Here is a 17,523-nt window from a genome sequence, read left to right on the forward strand (position 1 = left end):
TCACGCAGCGAGGACAGAACTGTGTTCAAGGGGGGCCCGAGCTGTCTCAGGGCACAGCAGAAGGCTGCACAGCACCGATGCAGGAGCCAGCACTGTACAGGGGCAGGGCAGGGGCATCACTGAACCCAAGCAGGGGCCGCCCTGTGACGGGACAGGGGGCTGCAGTGCGCCGGGGCCGAGCAATGCTCAGCGCTTGCCATGGCACAGCCTTAAGACGCGCCGAGGGCTCTGCGGGGTAGGCCTTCGTGCGAAGATTACTGCGGAGGGTGAGATGAGGACAGGGAGGGGGGCTGGAATCAGGGGCACTGGCCCCTCCCCCCATCAGGCCACCCTGGAGAGCTCTTTATAAAGGGGGGCCCTGCCGGCCGGCGCTGTCTGCTGCGCTGGTGCTGAACGGCGTCGGTATGCAGCGCCTCGTCATGCAGCGCCTGGTCATGCAGCGCCTGGTGCTCCTCTGGGCCTTGTCGGCCGGGGGGCTGCTGGCGACGGGCGACACTCAGGCGCGTGGGGGCCCGGTGTGCGAACAGAGCGCCCCGCTGCCTCCTCTCGGTTACACCCTGCAGCAGGTGTCGGACGGGCGGCAGCTGGTTTCGTCCACCCTTGATGCCAAGGGGCAGCTGGTGTCTTGCGAGCTGAAGGGGGCACCAGAGACCGTCAGTGCCTTCATGCTCACGTGCAGAGATGTCAGTCGGGTGAAGGCGGCAGCGGTCACCCCGTACCCAGGGTCGGTGGGTGCAGGAGTCACCGAGGGCCAAGGGTGGCAGGGTGCAGCGGGCACTCAGGATCCAGGCTTGGAGGGGTTTGCCGGAGCCAGGCTGGCATGCCAGATCTTCCTCAAGGACAGGGGTGCGGGCACCCCCAGAGACCCGCCTCAGCCTCACGTCGAGGGAGGGCTGCGGCGGTCCAGGAGGGGCTTCACCTACCCCGGGACCCTCTGGTGCGGGGCTGGGAACAGCGCCGAGGATGACGAGCAACTCGGTAAGAACCCGTATCAGACCGCCTTACAGTGCCTAGAAGTAGGGTAAAGCGCCCACTGCCCAGGATGCCAACCATTCACCCCAACGCTCCCCAGTCTCTCTCTCTAAGAGCCAGGATCTCTATTGGCAGAAAAAGAGCCTGCGCTGCTTGTAATTTACAGCTGTTTCGTGAGAACGAAACTTCTGTCGCTCACAACTGACTGGAATATTAACGACTCACCTTTAACCCTTCATTGCTATGCGGCGTGTTTTTACTGTTACTCTTTAATTTGTATCACAGTTTGCGACTTTTCTTCATCGCATTCCTCTATGTATTATTATTATTGCCTATAATAACTTTAATAATAGTAATTAAATATAAAATGTCGTAAAAACAGTATTTGTTTCTAAAAAGTTCGCCTCTCCCTCTCCGCATCAACTGTCTACTTTTTCCTGCCAGAGTCCGTCTCTTTCTCTCTTCCAGAAACAAATGTCTCTCACGCTCAAGGAATCCAGTGTCTCGCCCGAGAATGATGTTTTCGCGCCCTCCCCTCCACTTAAAATGCAGTCTCTGTCGCTCTCAATCTCGCGGTCTCTGCACTGTCCGCCCTACCCTAGACCGCGTGTTCTCAAACTCCTTATCTCTTTCTCTCCCCCTGCGCTCTCTCAGAGTCGAGTGCCCTCTTCTTCGCCAGAGACTGCTCTGCTCTCAGAACCCAAAGTTCCCCCTCCCTCCTTCCGAAACACAGCCCCCGCCTATCGTTTCAGAAACAGGGCCCAGTCCTCATAAAACAGTGTCTCGCCCGCTTCTTCTCAGATTGCAGTCTGCCCCTCCTCCCAATCACAGTCCAATGTCTTCTCCTCCTTTGATAAGCCCCCGTCCCTCGCTCTCCCCTCGAACAGTCCAGTCTCCCCCGCTGGACTCGTTGTCTAAGGTCTCTCCTCTGAGAGTCCAGCGTCTCTCCCTCTTTCCACAGCCGAGGCATCTCCCTCTCCTCTCGGATTTCAATGTCTCCGAGTCTGTCTCTCAGAAACCGGTGCCACTCGCCCTCTTCTCGGGGTTCACTCTCTCACCCCGAGGGCGCAGTGTCTTCCCATTCCCCGTCTCATACACCAGTATCACTCACCCTCCTCTCGCAGGTCGGCGTCTCTCCCTTCCTTCCCTAAATCCACTGTCTTACTCACTTCGCATTGGCCAGCGTCACTCACTCGCTCTCTGCTCCAGGGTAGCATCTCTCACTCTCTTCTCTCTGAGAATCCAGTACCTCCATCCAGCCTCAGAACCCTCGGCCTCCCTCTCTTCCAGCCGCTCCTCTGAGCCCAGCATCTCTCACTCTCGTCTCTGAGTTCAGTGTCTCCCCCATCAGGACTCAAAGTCCAGTGTCACTCCCTCTGTACTCAAGAGTCCAGTGTCACTGCCTCTGTACTCAAGAGTCCAGTGTCACTCCCGCTGTACTCAAGAGTCCAGTGTCACTCCCTCTGTACTCAAGAGTCCAGTGTCACTCCCTCTGTACTCAAGAGTCCAGTGCAACTGCCTCTGTAGTCAAGACTCAGGTGTCACTCCCTATGTAGTCAAGATTTCAGTGTCACTCCCTCTGTACTCACGAGTCCAGTGTCATTCACTTTTTACTCAGAATGGATGGTCACTCCCTCTGTACGTAAGACTCGAGTGTCCCATCCTCAGTACTCGGAGTAGTGTCACTCTCTCAGTACTCAGAGCCCAGACACAAATCCTCTGTATGCACGAGTCCAGTGCCAATCCCTCTGTAGTCAAAAGTCCAGTACCATTCCCACTGTACTCAAGATGCCACTGTCACTCACCCTGCACTCAGAGTCCAGTGTCACACCCTCTGTACTCAAAGAGTCGAGTGCCACTCCCTCTGTAGTCAAGACTCAGGTGTCACTCCCTATGAAGTCAAGATTCCAGTGTCACTCCCTCTGTACTCATGAGTCCAGTGTCACTCCCTCTGTAGTCAAGAGTCTAGTGTCACTCCCTCTGTAGTCAAGAGTCCATTATCACATCCTCAGTACTCAAAGTCCAGTACCATTCCCTCTGTACTCAAGATGCCACTGCCACTCACTCTGCACTCAGAGTCCAGTGTCACATCCTCTGTACGCAAGAGTCCAGTGCCACTCCCTCATTACTCACGAGACTAGAGTCACTCCCTCTCAGGGGCGTAGCTAGAGCTTGTGGCGCCCGGGGCTATCCCTCAGATTGCCGCCCCTTGGGGGGAGGGGGGAAGGGGGGGTTGCTGGGGAAAAAGGACGGCGAGCACTTGAAAGATGGGTGTAATTTCTGGTATTCATATGACTTTCCTTCATCTTTATTGAGTGATTTTAATGTTTGCCCATGAGAAAGTGTGACTCCTAGGCGTTGAAATGTCACTCATAATTACAATGAAATTCTGAAAGTGCCACACATAGCAATCTGAAACCTTGGCAGCCATGGATGAGCCACAGACTCACCCACCCACACCTCTGAACCTGCTGCTGCTCTCCTCTTACCTCACTCGATCCAGGCAGGGTCTCTATGGCAGGCAGGGGTGGTCCAGTTCGAACTTTGATCCCCTAATAACTTCTGCTGTACTGAGTCTGCAGTGCAGCAGCCAGACTCTCAGTCCAGAGAGCGAGCAAAACGACGCCCATAAGCTGCAAGCACCAGGCCAGAATTGACTCCTCACGAGAGCGTAGCGGTGACGCGCATAACGCGTCACTGCTACGTTCTAATCGCGAGGGCTGGCCAAAATGTCACTTCAGGGCCGTCATAGCTGCCAAGGTTTCAGATTGCTATGTGTGACATTTTTTTTAAATTTCAGTGCAATTATGAGTGACATTTCAATGATTTTGAGTGGCAATTTCTCGCAAGCAAAACCAAGCAATGAAGTCCATGGGAACGGATAAATATTACAAATTATGCTCTTTTGAGCTGTGAGAAACTCTAAAAAGATCTTGAAACTGCTGCAGAGCAGCTGACTTTAAAGTTTCCTATTGATCACCAAATGTCTGCTTTTTATACCTAGGTGTTTTTTGTATTCTGGGGTTTGTATGCCCATGCATTATTATAGGAAAGGAGAAAACTATTAATTTCAGATTCCAAAGTATTTAGGATTAAAAAAATCAGGATTCACTGTGTTACAATTTGCATGAAGCACACAACAGGAAGCAGCTACGGATAGGTCACATTATAGTACTTGGTGTCATGTGACACAGAGAGCCAGCCGCCCTTTGACACAAATGTCACCTGATAAGTAATGTAAACCCTTCTCCCCACCATAATAACAAAAAGATACAACCAGGCCTGGACTGGCCAAGAAGCAGCAGCAGACGCTGCTCAGTGAGCACATTTGCCCTCCTGCCAATAACAAGGATTGCTGCCTTCACTACTACTCTCTATTCTAAAGCAGGTCATATGTAGTTCCTACCGTACCAGTCACTTACTTTCAGGGTTACCATCAGGCTCTGTTTTACTGGTATGACCAGTAGTTTACTGTCCTGGATGTTACAAAAATTCAGAGAAGCCCTGAAAGTCGATATTTTTCCCCCCATAAGCCCATATTTTAAACAGTAAAAACAAAAACACTTTGCAGTGTTCTGGAGCTGCGAAGTTGATAACTGTCTCATAAATAAAGTAAAGACAGAAAGTAAAGCCCCTATATAGACTTTACAAAGACATTTTTTTTATAACTCGCTCATGCTTGAGCCTTAAATCGACATGGTCTGTGGTACAGAGCAGAGTGAAGTAGCGCAATGCTGTCTTTTAATGACAACTCGGGCACCTGGTCACAGCGTGACGGACAGGTGTGCCCCGCAGAGCGGCCGGCAGACAATGAAGTAACAGACCCTGCTTTAGCCAGCCTTTGCCAACTGGCCCTCTCTGGGTACTCCCTGGCAATCAATCAGACGCAGAGCAAATGTGCACTGCAGGCCACTCTGTCCCACGTGGGACCCGGCCAAAATAGGATGCGAGGCCCCAACAACATGGATCTTCTTCGTCAGCTGCTGAAGTAATTAAAATGAAATAGTCAACAGTTTGCTGACTATCAGATTCGGCAGCCGAGCATCCAACGAAGCCTCAGGCTGAGGCGCAAAACATACATAGGTCACAACCAAGGTGCACGCCATGTCAATCTTTATTTAAATAATGACTCGACACTAAATCAGTCACCCGAGAGCTGGGATCGCCCGGTCAGCGCGCAGCTACCAGCCCAGCCCCGCAGCCACCAGCATGGTACAGATGATGTCGCAGCTGAAAATGAAGTACTCGCACTAAGTCTTCAGCTGTAAACGCAGGGCAGGCAGGCGAAGATAACCCACATCATACATAATATAAATGAAACCACATTTTAGAAGAGTGAGGCTATCTCACTCTACTTACTTTGAGAGGTGAGCTTCAGCTGCTGCAAACTGGTACGGGCCGGCCTCCTCGTGAACACAACCACTCGAGCGGCATGAAAATTCAACAGCCGAGTGTGTTCTGGGATCTAGAAGTCACGGCGCCGTTCCTGTGCTTGAGGTTAGTAGGTCAAGTTTGCTGCTGCTAGTGCCGGCCGCTTTTGCAAAAATCGGGCAAGACCGGTTCCGGTCTTCTCTTCAGTGTGAGTCTCCCGCTGTTTACCCTGTTGAAGCACCCTGTGACCCTCTGTACTCACTGGACTAGTGTAACTCCCTCCATACTCGCTGAACTAGTGTCACTCCCTATGTCTTCCGCGGGAATCAAGAGTCCAGGGTCACATCCTCTGTACTCAAGAGGAGTCCAGTGTCACTCCCGCTGTACTCCGAGCCCAGTGTCACACGCCCTGTACTCAAGAGTCCAGTGTCACACGCCCTGTACTCAAGAGTCCAGTGTCACACGCCCTGTACGCAAGAGTCTAGTATCACCCTCTCTGTACTCAAGACCAGGGCTTTAAGTGGGCCGGGTCTCAAGGGGTCTGAGCACCGGGAGTTTTTTAAAAGAGGCCTCGAAACGGGTCTCTATCGGGCTCTTTTTTGAGCCCTGGCCCAGGCGGTCCGTATTTTTCCAGACTGCAGAGAAAGCAGTTTACTATCACTGCAGTCCGGAAAAAAGTGCCAGGGCACAAAACAGCCAGATAGAGACCCGTTTCGAGACAAGCACATGGATGTGCGCTGCCCACACAGCTCACTTCTCACTAATGGAGAAGTTACGGCATGACGTCATGCCAGGTGAGTTTTGTGGGAGAAGGGAAATCCTTTAGAGAGAGTCCTTTTCTCTCTGGATTTCCCTTCTCTTTCTGAAACGCAAGAGCAGCAACATTGTGGTAGGGTCACCAGGGCTTTAATTGGAAGCTTTTTCAATATTATATGTAACAAGATATAGTTGCAGCTTATTTATCTTATGTAACAACCGTTGACAAAGCCAATAGTCCTTACTTGCTGTAGGTATGGTGTTACTTATTGTATCACATATCTGGATGCAATGACAGAAACAGCAAACTACAAGTTGGGCGGTACACTATACTAACAAAGAATTTTAGCGCAAGTGTTTAAAAGCCACACCCCTAATTAGTGGCCACGCCCCTTTGAGAGACCCCCCAGTTTTTTCATCCCACTTAAAGCCCTGCTCAAGACTCAGGTATCGCATCCTCAGTACTTAGAGTCTAGTGTGACAACCTTTGTACTAAAGACTCCGTTGTCACTCCCTCTGTACCCACATGACTAGTGGCACCACCTCTGTACTCAGGGTCCAGAGTAACTTCCTCTGTGCTCAGAGTCCAATGTCAGTCCCTCTTTCATCAGAGATTAATGTCTCTTCCTCTCTACTCAAAGTTCAGTGTCACATCCTCTGTACTCAGAGTTGTGTTGCTACCTCTGTATGCAAGAGTCTAGTATCACCCCCTCTGTCCTCAAGACTGCAGTGTCACTCCCTCAGTGCTCAGAGTCCAGTGTCACTCCCTCTGTACTCAGAGTCCAGTGTCACTCTCTCTGTACCTAGATTCCAGTGTCATTCCCTCTGTTCTCAAGACTCAAGTGTCACTACTCAATAGAGCCCGGACCCCCGAGGATGTCCCCCGCCCCAACCGCATGCAATCCCACAATCAACATTTGCCAATCCAAGAGTGTGGTTAAACACGGCCATTTTTAACCCCTCCCATGCTCTTGACGGAACCGTTCCGTCACGAGCCTCGGGTGGGCTGTGCTGGTGACAGAACGGTTCCGTCACGGCCCTCTCGCCGTGCCTGCGCGGCGCAAATTTCACGCCTGCACTAACGTTCTGTAGCGCGGGTGGGGTCGTGACGGAACCGTTCCGTCACAAGCACAGCTCACCCGCGTGCCGTGGCGGAGCGGTTGGGTCACGAGCACGGGAGCGGCGCGCGGCCCCCCCACCCCCTTAGCACTGCGGCGAAATAGCCGCAGCAGTGAAGGGGTTAATAAAAATCAACATTCATAACAAAAGGCATTTATAGAAGTTCACATTTATAGACTCAATATTTACATTTTTAATATCTACAATTTTTATCACTGATCATAATCATCGGTTATGCACTATTTACTTGCTCCAGCACCAAGGATCCCCCTGGATCGCATCTCCTAACTGAGAACCACGCAAGGCGCAATCCACCTGCGCCCTTGAGCGGTGAGCCTTCGGTACTTGTCCGCCATTTCTGGGGCCCACCCCTCTACCACCAGGCTGCCAAGGAGGCTTGTGTGACCTGGCGCCCTTGCCTCCCCAGCTGCTGTCCCCATTCTCCCTGCGGCGAGCTTACTGTCTCTCCCCTCGGTGCTGGCCTCGGGAGTATGTAAGAAGGCCTCCCGCTACCCCTGAAAATCAATTTTCTGTGGCCTCTTTTCTGCCACTAGGGTGACCAGGGCCCACAGGTCCTTCACCCTCCCCACCTGCAAACAAGTTCTGAACAAATGACCAGATCCCTTTGATCCATACGTCTGTGCTAATGTCCGACAAATGCACGCTGTCTTTGTGAAACATCATGTCCCCTGTGATTAGTCTATGTGGAATATGACACAAGCGGCAGAGGCCTGAGCACAACTTGTCCAATTCCCAGTTGAGGTGCCTCACTGACACGCTTAAGGCTTGAGATCTGACTCCGGTGTCCCATGTCCGGCGAGGTATCATACAAGCCCATGCAATCCGTGAATGAGGAAACGCACTACCAAGCCAGGCGAACTCGATCAATAAGGCTTCCCTGACTGCCATGCGCCCCAAGTCCACCATGTCGTTGCTGCCCAAATGCAGGATAACCAAATCCGGGGACTGATGTCCCTTGTGTTCCCCAAAACTATCCTGGGGCCAGGTGCAGGAAAAGAGGATGTGCAACGGTGAACCCAGGGCCTAAATAGCCCTCCCTTGGCTCCACCCTCCGTTGCCCGCACTGGCTGGAAACATGTCACGGCCGACCCGGAAGCAATTGTGCTGGCCGGTAGCCAATTGGGCTACACGGCTGAACTCTGGGGGTGTGGCGTGTGTCCAGGGGGCCGGGCCCTAAGGGCGCGCTCGCTTAGTTTCACGCTTTTCAGAGTCTAGTGTCACAACGTCTGCAGTCAGTCTAGTGTTACTCACTCTGTACTGAAGAGTCCAGTATCACATTCTCTGTACTCACAGGTCTAGTGTCACTCCCTCTGTACTGAAGAGTACAGGGTCACGTCCAATGTACTCAGTGTCCCTCCCAGTGCTTTAAATGGGCCGGTACTAACCAGTATTGAGTGCTGGCACCTCTCATTTTTACCGCTCTGAGTACGGCACTTCTCAGCTGCCAAGGAGAGTACTGGTACTCATCAAGGGTAGGCTCATTGTTGCTTTGGCTCACGTGCACGAACGAGGCTGCCTGACAGCCAAAGCGCCTTCAGCCCAAGCTGAGCCACCTCTAAACAATTCAGCAGGGCTCATCTGCATAATGTCCGATGCCCCCCCCCCCCCCCCCCCCCCCCCCACGTTGTGTTTGACAGAGCAGGGTCCATTCAGGGCCCTGTGCTATCAATCACATTCACACCATGGTTTGCATTTGTGCACACACTCGAATCCAGGCATCCCGCTGACAGCAGCAATAGCAGCAATTAAGAAAGCAGGGGAGATAAGGAGTGTAAATGGCCTTTATCCCACCTGAGTCTTTTGTGTGAGTGTCTGTCTGCTTGTGTCTGGGTGTTTGCCTGCTTGTGAGCGCATGTTTGTGTGTGTGTGCATGTGAGAGAAAAGCAAGTGCAAGAGGGAGAGTAATCCAGACACTCCGAAGGTATTTTAAAGGACATTCTTGGAATGTTTTGTGTGAGCATTGCTGCTTGTTTCTGTGAGTGCGCACTCAAGAATATATGTGTTCAGCCAAACTGTAGAAGTCTCTTATATGTCTTGTCCTTAGCCCCGCCCCTAGCCCCGCCCACTTGCTACACTCATAGCTCATTTTAAGAGTACCTGCACTTATTTTTTCCCATGTAAAGCACTGGTCACTCCCTCTGCACTCAGCCAGATGTCTCTCATCCTCCCCCTCATGCAGTGCGTCTTCTCTGATCCCCCTCACCCTTTTCAGTCTCTCACCCTCGCTCCCCTTCATTGTTTTGTCCCGGAGGATGGAGGGGGCGTTGAATGGTGGGGTGCTAAAGTGCACCTCTGGCTGGAACAGCCCACCTGTGCAATCAGCGGTGGCTGTGTGTGCAAGTACGCACGCAGGGGGCGGCAGATGAGTGGAGAGGGAGGGCTATGCTGTCCATGACATTTCAATGGCTCCTATCAAGAGTTCGGTTTATACGTTCCCAAAAGCTCTTGACACAAGTGCTGGGCTCATGGGTACGACCACATATCACGTGGGAATAAGCGCAAGCCCCTGGCCGCTCTTTGATGGCACCCGTCCATCGTTGTGTGTGGTGATGTGCGTCTCCTCCGTGCGTTTTTAGGTCTCGGCTAAACCCGCGGAAGCGCGTTGTCGCCGAGAACTTATTGTTAGCGAGTGTGCTTCCCAGGAGGCACTCCTGGCCGCGCGCATCGCTTTGGAGGGCGATTTGAAACGCGCACGCGCACGCGATCGCGCTCTCTGTGGGCAGCTGCTGTCGTGCATTCACACAGACACACACCAGCGCCCATGCACGCACCTGCTCATACAGTGCCATGCTTCAAGGAAGTAAAAATAATGTGGACAGAACGAATAAAAAGAAGTTAAACATGAATGCTAAAGCTGTGATTGGCACTAAAAATCGAAAAGCTTAAATCAGATATGTGAAATAATAACGTACCGAAAAAACCCTGAAAAATAACATGTGCATGAAAGCCAAAAAATGAAAAGCAAGTGTTTACCTGTGGATGCAGTCCGTGCGAAGCATTAATACAAATGTACATGCTGGCTTATGTGTTTAATCAAACGGAGAAGCGAGGATAAAAGCACAGTGCTAGTGCAATGAGTGAAACAAAACTGTGCTATATATGTCCTCCTAGATCCAACACAGTCTTACATCGTAGGTGCCAAGAAATATATGAGAGTACCTACATACTGCATCCGGCCGTGAAGGGCATTTACACTACGGAAGGGAGAATGCAGAGTAGTGAGTGCAGAGTAGTGAGTAGTGAGTGCAGAGTAGTGAGTAGTGAGTGCAGAGTAGTGAGTAGTGAGTTCAGAGTAGTGAGTGCAGAGTAGTGAGTAGTGAGTGCAGAGTAGTGAGTAGTGAGTGCAGAGTAGTGAGTGCAGAGTAGTGAGTGCAGAGTAGTGAGTAGTGAGTGCAGAGTAGTGAGTAGTGAGTGCAGAGTAGTGAGTGCAGAGTGCAGAGTAGTGAGTAGTGAGTGCAGAGTAGTGATTGCAGAGTAGTGAGTGCAAAGTAGTAAGTGCAGAGTAGTGAGTAGTGAGTGCAGAGTAGTGAGTAGTGAGTGCAGAGTAGTGAGTAGTGAGTGCAGAGTAGTGAGTGCAGAGTAGTAAGTGCAGAGTAGTGAGTAGTGAGTGCAGAGTAGTGAGTAGTGAGTGCATAGTAGTGAGTGCAGAGTAGTGAGTGCAGAGTAGTGAGTGCAGAGTAGTGAGTGCAGAGTAGTGAGTAGTGAGTGCAGAGTAGTGAGTGCAGAGTAGTGAGTGCAGAGTGGTGAGTGCAGAGTGGTGAGTGCAGAGTAGTGAGTAGTGAGTGCAGAGTAGTGAGTAGTGAGTGCAGAGTAGTGAGTGCAGAGTAGTGAGTAGTGAGTGCAGAGTAGTGAGTGCAGAGTAGTGAGTAGTGAGTGCAGAGTAGTGAGTGGTGAGTGCAGAGTAGTGAGTGCAGAGTAGTGAGTAGTGAGTGCAGAGTAGTGAGTGCAGAGTAGTGAGTGCAGAGTAGTGAGTGCAGAGTAGTGAGTGCAGAGTGCAGAGTAGTGAGTGCAGAGTGAGTGTGCAAAGTGCAGAATAGTGAGTGCAGAGTGCAGAGTAGTGAATGCAAAGTGCAGAGTAGTGAGTGCAGAGTGCAGAGTAGTGAGTGCAGAGTGAGTGTGCAGAATGCAAAATAGTGAGTGCAGAGTAGTGAGTGCAGAGTAGTGAGTGCAGAGTAGTGAGTGCAGAGTGAGTGTGCAGAATGAAGAATAGTGAGTGCAGAGTAGTGAGTGCAGAGTAGTGAGTGCAGAGTGAGTGTGCAGAGCAGTGAGTGCAGGTGCAGAGTGGTGTGTGCTGTTGAGTGCAGAGTGCTGTGTATTGGCAATGTAAATGACAATGCCATTTATTTATGATTTAAAGAAAAAAAAGAAATGTCATGAGCAATGCCAATAGCTCTACCTTTAATGATGCCGAGACCATTGCATTGCAAATGCTTGTTGTGTCCTGTGAAGGAACATTCCTGGAGGGACTGCGAGCACGCGTGCGCTGTATACGTAATGTTCCCAAGCTGTCTGCCTCCTAGAGTGTGAGTGGAATGCAGTGTTTCAGTCAGGGCTCAGGTCGGGGTACCACACGGGTGGACGGCGTCCCCTCACCTATTTTACCGGGTGGACGCAGTCTCCCCTGCCAAACAGCTGGACTTCACTCTTTGGCCTCTCTGGGACGAGGAGCTCGGAGCTCACAGCACGCTGCTCACGCGCTGACTTCTCAGATGCAATCGCATCTAAGGGGTGAGGGAGGGGAGGCAATGAGCTGGATGGTGCAAGCCACCTTTCATGACGTCACTTCCGGTTGTGACGTCACTTCCGGTGACAGCATCCAACCGCTTCTTTTTTTTTAGGAATTGTGCCCTGTTTTCAGTGTTTAGAATGCAGAGTAGGATGCAAATACTCACTGTCACAGAGAACCTGTTTGCTACTGAGAAGCGCCGCTACTCTTCCATTCAAGGTATTGGACCACTACCAAAACATGCATTTACTCTCCATTTCAAATTAATGAAGTGCATGTACTCAGCATCAGATATCACCTGCCCACTTAAAGCCCCTTGCGTTCATATTCCAGAGTGACTGTGAGAACGTGAGGCTTTCCCCTAGATTCTTTGATGTTACATCATGCTTGATGCATTTCTATAGCACGCATCGGCCATTTGCATGGCCTCTCTTCAGTGCTAGGGAGCCGCTACCAGGGGTGTCGTGTCCTGCAACCCAGGAACTCACACAGGACACAATGTGGATTTCTGCAAATATTTATTTATTTATTTATTTTATAGCATTTATAAGGCGCACAGCTACCCACAAAGGGTTTCCCGGCGCCGAATTAGCAAACACAGGGCACAGCTAGAGAGAGAACAAATCCGAAGGCACTTATTTGTCGAACAACCAGGTCTTTACGCTTTTCCTAAAGTTCCTGTAGTTTTCTTCTTTGCGTATTTGGGTGGGCAGTGTGTTCCAAAGAGTTGGACCCAGATATGAAAAGGATCTCCCGCCCATTCTAACCCGTTTGTACCTGGGTACCGCAAAGGTCGCTGATGTAGCTGAACGAAGATTGCGGTTGGGAAGGTAGGGCTTGGCAAGATCTTGAAGATACTTGGGAGCAGTCCCAGCTTTAATTTTAAACAGATAGCTCAGGGTTTTAAAGCAAATCCGGTTTTCAACCCTGAGCCAGTGTAGGTCCCTAAGATGTTTAGTAATCCTGGCATGTCTGGGGATTCTGCAAAGCAGTCTGGCCGCAGCGTTTTGTACCAGTTGCAAGCGTCTTACTACTGCTTTGTTTGCACCCAGGTACAGGATGTTACCGTAGTCAAGCCGAGAAGTTACTAAGGCATTGACTACAGTCTTCTGGGTGGTAGGTGGCAACATCCAGACAATTTTACGTAGCCATCTGAGAATAGTAAAACATAAGCCAGCCACTTTGTTGGCTTGCGGTGTCATGGAGAGACTGTCATCAATGATGACCCCGAGATTTCTGACCTGAGTGGCTGGGGGCGGAAGCTTGCCCAGTGACGTCGGCCAGTGGGGATCGCTCCAAAGATCTTTATTATTCCCTAAGAGGAGGACCTCTGTTTTGTCCCCATTTAATTTAAGTTGGTTAGCCGACATCCAGCAGAATATCTCGTGAAGGCCAATTCTCAGTGCAGAGGGAGCAGACGTATCAGATTTGGAGAGGGAAAACAAAATCTGAGAATCGTCTGCATAAGTCATTAAAATTAGACCGAAATTCTCTGCAAGATTGGCTAAAGGACGAAGATACAAATTAAACAGTAGGGGACTCAGGATAGATCCCTGTGGTACACCGTGGGGAGAGTTGAAAACATCCGAACAAGCCTCAGAAGAGGTGATCTGGAAGGTGCGTAGGGATAAGTATGATTTAATCCATTCTAACGCCCTGCCCTCGACACCACACTCCTCCAACCTGACAAGCAGTCTGGATTGAGAGATGGTGTCGAAGGCCGCACTTAGATCTAACAGGACCAGTGCCACCGTTTGGCCATCATCTCTGAGCTCTCTGATCTTTTCCGTGATCCCGAGCAGGGCGGTCTCGGTGGAGTATCCACTCCTAAAGCCGGACTGGGACGGGTGAAGTAGTTAATTGTTTTCCACATATGTGGAAAGCGCCTCATGAATATGCCTTTCCAACATTTTGGAAAAAGCGGGGAGCAACGATATTGGTCGATAATTGGCCAATATCGTTGGATCGGCGGTTGGCTTTTTTAACAGATGGCTGACTATGGCATGGTTCCTTAAAGCAGGAACTGAAGCCTGTTCCATGGAGGCATTAAGTATCTCTGTAATGGGCGTTAGGGTAGATTCCTCCAATTGGCTCATGATACTGATGGGAATGGGGTCGCGAGGGGAACCCGATTTGATAGATTTTAAAAGTTTCCTCAGTTGATCTGATGTAATGGGAGGCCAGGCTTCGAAGTGACAGTTTCCCTTAGAGATTATGGAAGTGTCCTCTTGGTTATGAGTGGTAATGCTATTTTTATTGATATTAGAGACGATCTTCTCAATTTTTTCAGTGAAAAAGGTCGCCAGATCCCGACACTGCTGGGTATTGAGTGGGGCCACCTCCGCTCTAGAGTTTTCTCCAGCCAATTCCTTCACAGTGTTGAAATGAGTCTGGGCTTTGTTAACAGCTGTATTTATGGTAGTAGTCACGTAGCATGCTTTAGCTTTCATGCATGCCGAATGATAGCTGTTTCTGGCCTTGCGGTAGATCTCTTTTTGATGCAGTTCGTAGTTCTTACGCCACTGTCTCTCTAAGTTCTTATTATTATTATTATTATTATTTATTTTTTATAAAGCGCGTAGTCACCCGGAAGTATCCCAGCGCTGAGGAACCTTAAAAACATGAAACTGAGGACTGAGGCTGAGTTTACAAGAAGGACATAGGGGCTAGGGGAAAAGATGTGTCTTTAATCGTTTCCTAAAACGGAGGTATTGGGGTTCCAGACGAGGATCCCGCGGGAGGGAGTTCCAAAGACGGGCCGCATGGACCGAGAACCGTCTTCCTCCTGACCGTGCTTTCCTAAACCTTGGGGCATTGATAAGATTTTCTGTATTAGAGCGAAGGGATCTTGTGGCTATATAAGGGGTAATGAAATTTCGGAGAATTGGAGGGCCTTGGTTGTTCAGGGTTTTGTGTACCAGACACAGGGCTTTAAATTTAATTCTCTCCCTTATGGGAAGCCAATGCAGGAGTTTGAGGGCAGGCTTGGCCGATGATCTGGCCGGGGTGTTGGTAATGATCCGGGCAGCAGTATTCTGGATCCTCTGCAGTTTATTCAATGTTGCTTCCGGTGCACCCAAATAGATCGCATTACTATAGTCCAGTCTTGATATTATAAGACCCTGGACTAATAGTTTTTGCGATTTCGGAGGAAGAAGGGGCAGGACTTTCCTCAGGGATTTTAGCAGACCGAAACAGGTCCCTACGACCTTTTTTGCTTGTGGGGCGAATGAGAGTTCCGAGTCGATCCAAACACCCAGACTTTTCACCTCTGTCTTTGGGTCTGGGGGAGGACCTAGACATGTTGGCCACATGTCCAGAGGAAGTGAGGTTCCTTTTGGGCCGAGTACAAGGACCTCGGTTTTTGCCCCGTTTAATTTTAGCGCTGATATGTTCATCCAATGATGGACCTGCGTGAGGCAGTTAAGAAGATCGGCTTTCTGTTGTTTAGGATGGGACAAAGACACCACTAATTGTGTGTCATCAGCATAGCTGATGACACTCACTCCGAAAGGGGTGATGACCTCCTCCAATGTGGACATATAGATGTTAAATAATGTAGGGCTCAGGGAGGAGCCCTGAGGCACACCACATTGGAGGGGCATTTCGGAGGAGCGGGCGTTTTTCTCCCAGATCTGATAAGATCGTTGTGTCAAGAAGGATGAGAGCCAGGATATGGCTGTGCCTTCTAGACCAACTCTTGCCAGCCTTTCGATGAGGAGCTGGTGGTCAACAGTGTCGAACGCTGCACTAAGGTCGAGGAGGATCACTGCCACTGATCCTCCACCATCTAGCAGCGTTCTGGCTTCCTCTACCGCCGCCAGGAAGGCGATGTCCGTGCCCTGTCCTGGTCGGAAGCCCGTCTGGGAGTTTTTCAGTTTGTTGTTAGCCTCTAGATACTGCGAAAGTTTCTTGTTGATGAGTTTTTCCGCAATTTTACTTACTCCTGGGAGTAAGGAAATGGGCCGATAATTCGCCAGGTTTTCAGGGTCCAGAGTGGGTTTCTTCAATAAGGCCTTTACCACCGCCTTCTTCCAACTCTGGGGCACAACTCCCTGTTGAAGTGACGTATTAATCAACTGAGTGAGGGCAGGGATGATAGAAGGGGCTACCTCTTTGAGAATCCGAAGAGGAGCAGGATCTCTGGGGGAACCACTCTTCATAGAGTTAAGCGTCGTCCGCACTTCATCTGAAGTGACCTGGCCCCATGTGGATAGGCCGGTGGGAGAAGTCGGATATGGAGAAACGGTTTCTTCTCTCGGGCACAGGTAGATTTTTCTTTCTTGAGGGCCTCTGTAAACCAAGGGGCCGGGGGACGATGTACTTTCCCTTTACAACGGGATAAGGGCAGACTGGCGTTCACTGCGTCATTTAACCATGTCTGAATGGCATCAGATAGGTTTTCCATGTCTCCATCAAGGCATGGGTGGACTTTGTTCAATGCATTATTGAGATCATCTAAATTTAGGTTTTTCCAGTTTCTCCTAAAAGAGTCAGAGTGGGTAGTGGATGGGCGTTTGGTGGGTTTTAGAGAAATAGAGAAGAGTATGAGAAAATGATCTGACCAGCAAATGGGAGTGGTGTTCAGCCATGATAGTTCTTTCATGTTAGAGATGATAGGGTCAAGCAAATGTCCCGCTTTGTGGGTAGGGCCCTTATTACGCAATATCATGTCTAATGCCATGAAATCATCTATAAGATTTTTACAGATCTTATTGTTGTCGTCATCCAAATGGAGATTCAGGTCCCCGAGTACTGTAAAATTTTGAGCTTTTAAATGGTGAGGTAAAATAAGGTTTACCAAATTTTCTGACCAAGAAGGGTTATTAACTGGTGGTCGATAAATGAGTAGGCCAGAAAAGGTAAAATTGGGCTGAGGGTAATTTTAAAAGATGCCGCTTCGCAATTAGGAATGTCTGCAGGTTCGAAAATGCATACAAAATCTCTTCTGTAAATAATAGCAATGCCCCCTCCAACACGGTCCCTCCTTAGAATAGCGTAGCTCGGGGGGAGTGCCGTGGCCACATCAGGGCCTGCACTATCGTGAAGCCAGGTCTCTGTGAGGAATATCGCACTAGGCTTCTCTTCCAATAGGAGATGGAAGATATCTAGTTTATGTTGGGGTAATGAACAGCAGTTTACCAGGTAGAATGTAAAAGTGCAAGAACAGTCTTCCTGCCGGGGGATATTGTGGGCAGAGACGTGATAAGTATCCGGGTAAGGCTGGTAATTTGACAGAGTGATAGAACACTCAGGGCAAGTTTGTGTTCCAGCATACAACGGGTTCAGCGTTATACATGTCTCATGTCTAGCGGGGCGTAGCGCTCTAAGAGACTCCCCTGAAAGCGTCATACCTGAGTAATGGGAGATTTATCAAAAACAATGGCCCAATCCGTGATTGTTTGTTGGCTCAATAAATCATATGCTCGCAGTTGATCATTTGCAAGATTAAATGAGGATTAAGGTTATTTTCCTCTAGGTTGATTAAATCAAAAAATATTCATTCTGTTAAGAAAGCAACCACCTATCACAACTAATTTATTTACAAAAAGGAGTTT

At 49.9% G+C, this 17,523-nt stretch overlaps 1 protein-coding gene across 1 annotated transcript in view; it reads left to right on the forward strand.

Annotated features, from left to right (window-relative positions):
- The first annotated feature begins 429 nt into the window (after positions 1-429).
- Positions 430-17,523, forward strand: part of PROCA1 (protein interacting with cyclin A1) — a 43,241-nt gene continuing 26,147 nt past the window's right edge. The window contains exon 1 of the mRNA XM_086958546.1: positions 430-978. Coding sequence (XP_086814672.1) covers positions 435-978 — 544 coding nt within the window. The 5' untranslated portion in view covers positions 430-434. The remainder of the gene's footprint in view (positions 979-17,523) is intronic.

Source organism: Lissotriton vulgaris, chromosome 2_1, assembly GCF_964263255.1.
Source record: "Lissotriton vulgaris chromosome 2_1, aLisVul1.2, whole genome shotgun sequence".
NCBI classification, from domain to species: Eukaryota; Metazoa; Chordata; class Amphibia; order Caudata; family Salamandridae; genus Lissotriton; species Lissotriton vulgaris.